The 6,160-nt window shown below is 42.7% G+C and overlaps 1 protein-coding gene across 1 annotated transcript; it reads left to right on the top strand.

Moving 5' to 3' along the window:
- Positions 1–835: 835 nt before the first annotated feature.
- Positions 836–5,472, top strand: LOC149831377 (putative pectinesterase 63). Its single transcript, XM_090013007.1, has 4 exons — positions 836–1,354; positions 2,841–3,047; positions 3,603–3,697; positions 5,313–5,472. The coding sequence occupies exons 1-4, from the start codon at positions 836–838 to the stop codon at positions 5,470–5,472; spliced, it is 981 nt and encodes a 326-aa protein (XP_089869133.1).
- The last annotated feature ends 688 nt before the right edge of the window (positions 5,473–6,160 follow it).

Below are 6,160 nucleotides of genomic sequence, written 5' to 3'. Positions count from 1 at the left end.
TCAGCAGGACCCTGTTTATGAATAATCCGATCCAAAAAGCATGTGGATCAAAACTAATGGCCGGGTCAAATCAGGCCCTCTAATATAATCATAAAAAATTGGAGAGAAATCCTCTAATGTAGCAGCACCTGATCACCCTCTATCTTTGTGATACAGCCTATCCGCGGTGGGGCCCGTAGGAGGGTGATAAGGTTCAGCAGCACACCAAAAGCGTGCAATCACATTGGACCTGATCTTCCCTGCAGGTTGAAGGAAACCCTACTTGGCCTATGTTTGGACCTACTTTGTTGGAGTTATTTTTGGGCACTAAAACCTGACCTTGACTCCCAGCTATCCTCTGACACGGGGGCAGGTTATATGCATATTCGGGGTCTCGATTGAGCGCCGCGTGGCGCTCAGTCGGGTGTACGGGGACGCCATACACACGCCTGTGGGTGTACGGTGTCCACCGTATACACCCGGCTGAAGGTGTACGATATCCATCGTACACCCGCCTGCGGGTGTATAGCATCCCCGTACACCCGACTGAGCGTCACATAGTGCTCAGTCGGGACCCGAACATGCACTGTGCGTGTTCGGGAGAGAACACACAACACCCTACCTAATGCCAATTTTTAGGACATTAACCTGGCCCATTTCTTTAGGGACAAAGAGGCCATGAGAGTTGCACCATACCCTAAAATTATGGGGTTTAACCCAAGCCATTGTCCTTAACCAAAATAGTACCCCTCTTTGCATTGAACCTTTTGCACTATATAAGCACCTCTCCCTCCCCTCTCCATGCACCAACACAGCTTGTAAACCCTCTTACAACATGTCCTTTTCCTCATCAACCATGGCTGGAAAATCCTCCTCCAAAGCTTTCCCGGCCAAGCTTTGGGCTATCTTCATGCTTCAATTGTTGTTCGCAGGAGTCGGCGCACAGACCGCGGGTCCCGCAGGCAGTGATCCATTTATGGATTGGGTTAATAAAGTAGTACAAAACTTTCAGAGCTCTGAGTGGAACATGGAATCTGAGTCAGGTTGGTTAGATCCCAAGCTCAAGCTTGCTGAACTCGAGAAAACAGTTATAACAGTCGCCTCGGACGGCTCCGGCGACTTCAAAACGATAACGGACTCCGTTAAAAGTGTTCCGTCTGAGAACACTGGCCGGAAAATCATCAAGATAAAGCCAGGCACATACAATGAGAGGGTGCAAATCGATAAATCCAAGCCGTTCATCACATTCTTAGGCGATGCGAAATCGATGCCGACGATCGTATCTGACGGTACAGCAGCAAAGTACGGGACATTTTACAGTGGAACCGTGATTGTTATGGCCTATTTCTTCATGGCTGTCAACGTTATCTTCAAGGTTGGTGCTCTAAGCAAGGGAAAAAAATAGGCCATCTCCTATGCAGCACTGCCGTACACAGCAACCTACGATGAACCTTTCATCTCAATATGGTAGAACGGTCATCTTTTGATCTGTGCTACCATATTTGTTAATCTATAGGTGCACGGTTCGTTGTGCCCTTGTTGCATTCCCTGTGTTGCATTGAAACAGAATGAAGCAAGAGAATTATCATTCAAGAAGGTTTTGCCTACACCCTGTCAGGCGAAGAAGAGTGGACGCATCATAGCGGCGGTTGCTGATTGCCTTAAAGGATTGCATGCCCTTGATCGCATGTGCGATCAGCGGCGCATGTCCCTTTGATGTTGGCCAGTTTTTGGGGTGTAGGAAGCTTATATATATATATATATATATATATATATATATATATAGAGAGAGAGAGAGAGAGAGAGAGAGAGAGAGAGGACCAATTTCTTATGAAAGGGATTGAACCACTTCAAAAAGTCATAGTTGCTGTTGCTTAATGTGATTCATAGATGTGTTTGTAATTGCTTGTCAACTGAAAAACATGTTTTGACTAAAAAGTTTTGGAAGAAAAGAACTCAAAATTTTCATTTTCATTTGATTTTTAGACTCTTTTATAAACCAATCTAAACATGAGAAATCTTACTTTAATAGACGTCTTTCACTAAATAAACAGTAGAGATCTCTTATCAATTTCTTATGGGTGGGAATGAACCACCTTAAAAAGTCATAGTTGCAGTTGCTTAATGAGATCCCATCGATGTTCTGTCAAAAAAAAAAAAAAAGCTGTTACCAAACATGGGTTTTTAATTGCTTGTCAACTTCTCCCTTAAAAAAAACAAAAAAATTGCTTGTCAACTAAAAACATGTTTTTGACTCGAAACTTTTCGATGAAAAGAACTCAAAATTCTCATTGCAAAAGTCTTGGTGAAGTTTTTTCCATAAATTTATAGAAACCTTTTTGTTTTTTTTTTACATTTATTGAGGGTAAACCCCGGTTCAGATGGTGAGGCCCATGAGAGATTGATGCTCTACAATATGGGAGGCAGATCCAGTGTTCGGGGCAGAACACAAACTAATTGGGAGCCACGTAGTGGCTGCCGTCTATAAAAAAGGGGCGCCACCCTATTAAAAGGGCCAAACACTTAATATAGTGTTCTGCCCTGAACACAGAACCACGGCTCTGTCATATGGCTTCCTTCCCTTTTTTCTGTGGCTTGATGGCCTCTATTAAAGGTTTTTACTGGTGCTATGCAGACATTTTACTGGCGCTATTTTAGCGCCAGAAAATGTTTGATTTTTTGTATTGCAAGTGGTTAAAATCCCTCGGCTGTCCCTCTTGTCTTATGCTAAGCTTGATGAGTTTCTGCTTAATTAATGATAAAAGAAGAAATTGTTCATTTATCATTTAAATGTAGAAAAGACCATAGGTTTAGCGAATTTCAGGGTGCTAATTTTTTCCTAAATCTTGTTTCTTACAAAGAACTCCGCGCCAAAGCCGAAGCCAAGTGCACAAGGAGGACAGGCAGTGGCATTGCGCGTCGCCGGCGACAGGGCTGCATTCCACAACTGTCAATTCATCGGTTACCAAGACACATTCCATGATGATATAGGCCGTCATTACTTCAAAGGCTGCACAATCCAGGGCACTGTGGATTTCATCTTTGGAGATGGAAGGTCCCTCTACGTGGTATGCATTCTCATCTAGCACAATATCTAGAGTTTTGTGCATATCACACCCACAAATGTGGATTCATTCCCATAGCGCATTGCTTTAGAGGGATGTTTTGGGTTGACTAACTCATCCAGAACAATAGGATAAATTGAGAAGTTGCACTTAATTTCTTAGTGCAATTTCCCAGCTTATTCTACCTTTACAGATAAATGAATGATCAAACGGTCGCTATGTTACATGGATACTGCATCTTTTATTCTCCTTTAGTGTCTTCTTATATACTAGTCATATTGAAAACTTCATTAAACATAGCTTGCATCCCCATATCTATTGCAGTACATATGTGACATTGAATAATCTCGACCCTGTCCGGTTCGAATGATCAAATGCTCTATGTCACATGGATATTCCATTTTTTTACTCCGCAAACATCGCTCTTATTGCACAATTTAGATCTTATAGATCTGCAGGCAGTCCAGATGGAACTCTTACCTTGTGTACATGAGCATGAGGATTATGCATTAGTCGCTTTTTCTCGAAGTGTTTTGTATAAGAAGAAAAATATTGCAGAATTGCGATGTGGTGTCAGTTGCTGATCCCCATAGGAATATCGGTGATTGTTGCACAAGGGAGAGGCCCAAAATGACAAAGGCGGTTTCACATTTGTGCATTGTGTTGGATTGAATTTCGAATCACACAGTTTCACAATCATAATCATGATATAAAACATGATATAAATCATAATATGCAGCAGAATACAAATCATGATTTTCAGTAGATTGAAATAGAAACAGGGAGTATGCATGTCGGGTTCCACCATATACCAAAATTCAGACATATGCAAATGAACAAACATATGCATAGAACATAATATAAACAACAGATGCATGTTAATACTGTATAAACGGCTAAGGCGTACGAAAGTACCCCCCCTTAGAGAAGATTCGCCCCCACATACAGTGCAAACAGGGTCCAACGTCCTTCCCCCAAGATACAATAGCCTCGACGATTAGACCGGTGCACTCCGACGGATTGTCCTTCGAAAATAACCTCAACGAACCGAAGTTGCAGAAACACCCATTTCGGGATAACTCAGGAAAGAGAGAGAGAGAGCAACAGAGAAATGGAAAATCGTAGAGCCCTTCTCCAGAGATTATTCTGTCTCAGATTTCTCGTAACCCCAACCCTAACCACGCTTTTATAACCCACGAACGGTTACAAAGCATGTAAGAAACCCGTTACGGAATCCGAGGAAAAATCCAAATATCCACAGAAACTTTGGGCAAAAAGGTACTTTGGTCTTGATTGGATATGGCCCTAAAGGGCCAATTACCAGAACCCGAACCGACCCGACCCAGCGCGCGCGTGTGTGTGTGATAGTCATCCCAACCTCTTGTTCTCAGGAACAAGTGTAAGAGTTTACATGTGGCTTATAAAACCCACAACAAACTCAAACACAATCAATATGGGACTATTCCACGTCATCAAAACCACTTTTTCCAAACATCCCATGTTTCATATTTGAATTCTCTCTCCCTTCCCTTCTTACACCTAACACATTGCACCGTCTCAGGATCGGGCAGCCAACTCTTGAGTCGTGCATGGCGCGAATATGCTAGGGTTGTGTTTTGTAACTGCAATTTGGGACCAGTCGTCAACTTGAAGGGTTATGACGATCATGGCAATCCTCTTCGATGGTGCAATCACATTGCACATTTTTTATGCGCCGCTGCACCTGAACGCCCTCCATCCTTCCCATACAATCTGTCATGAGCTATGGGGCCCAACAACAGATGGTGGGTGCTCTAGTGCAGCAGCACATTTGAAATGTGCAATATGATTGCACCATCGAAGAGGATTTCAATATCAATTGCCCCAACCTCTTCCTGCATTATCTCTCTTAATCTCTATGGTACGGTTTGGATGCCACCAAAACAATATGAAAATCATCAACTTGGGTAACTTTTACCAAGGGGGACGCCATACAAGATTTTCCCAAATTCATGATTTCCAAAACTTCTACCAGCACTATATTAGTGGAAATCTTGAGTTCATGGCCTTTGCCTGTTTCGTCATGTATGACTCTCATTGAAATGAGACAACCATAACTATATGGAATAATGATGTTCGTGATCTTGGATGTGTTTCTATGCTTCCTAATCATATCCATAGGGTCCAAACACATTTGAGGGCTAGGATATATTCTGAGATGTGAAAATCGAGATTAAGCAAATGAATTAATATGCAAGTTAATTAATTACTTGAGTTATTATGCTGCAGGAACCTCTTCTACGGAGAGTATCAGTGCTCTGGGACAGGATCAAGCATGAGCGGCCGCGTTAATTACGCAAAGAAGCTTTTCGATGTACAGGCGAAGCCGTTCCTGGACTCGGCCTTCGTTGACGGGGACTCATGGCTGCTTCAACCACCATCAGCGTGAAGGGGATCAACCAGTTGCTATAGGAAAGGTTGTGTTAAAACTGGTTTTAGCACTCATACCAAGCTTTAATACCTACTTTAACATGTCTTTTTTCTATTACTGTAATAGCTATTTCCATAGCTCCAAAAGGGCTCATGGTTTGATCTTCTCTTATGAGAAGTGTAACTGCCCCATGCAAATTGGGCTATTTAATTTAAATAATAGTATATATTTTTTTGACATGATTTGCCAAAATGATAATCAAGGTTCTAATACAGGTTTCCATATATACTGCTCTTACATAAAGCAAGATATGTGGAAAATATATCAAACAACATTAGCAAATGAAGATGCATCTGGGGTCAAATTCTAGCAGCCCATAGAAATGGGTGCAGGTTTGGCTATACTCCAGTCAATTATTCATTGGGTGGCTCTCTGTTATGCTTCTTCACTGCTTCTTAGTATAATGGGCATGGTCTAATTAAGGCTGAGCAGCGTGTTGGGCAGAAAGCAGGCCACCGGCTGGTGCGCCTGCCCGTGAGGGTTGGCCAGTTTTTTCGACCTCAAGCCGGCTCGAACCAGCCCTAGGCCTCGCCGATTTTCCTGCACGTCGGACACAGACCGAGCCGGCAAGACCAACACAAGTGGCTTGGCCTGCCTTGGTCCAATTAGGCCCATGGACCTAACAGTGTATTGCAGGCTGACTTTT

Source organism: Nuphar pumila, chromosome 7 (assembly GCF_984573655.1).
Source record: "Nuphar pumila chromosome 7, dmNupPumi1.hap1.1, whole genome shotgun sequence".
Taxonomy (NCBI): domain Eukaryota; kingdom Viridiplantae; phylum Streptophyta; class Magnoliopsida; order Nymphaeales; family Nymphaeaceae; genus Nuphar; species Nuphar pumila.
Note: the sequence above shows the minus strand (reverse complement) of the source record. Positions and strands in the feature narration are given on the sequence as shown.

Excerpts from the sequence above, each read along its gene's own strand:
- LOC149831377 (XM_090013007.1), top strand. The coding sequence starts at position 836 with ATGGCTGGAAAATCCTCCTCCAAAGCTTTCCCGGCCAAGCTTTGGGCT. Across the intron at positions 3,048-3,602 it reads ATGGAAGGTCCCTCTACGTG|AATTGCGATGTGGTGTCAGT; the intron begins GTATGCATTCTC and ends AAAATATTGCAG. Across the intron at positions 3,698-5,312 it reads ACAAAGGCGGTTTCACATTT|GAACCTCTTCTACGGAGAGT; the intron begins GTGCATTGTGTT and ends ATTATGCTGCAG.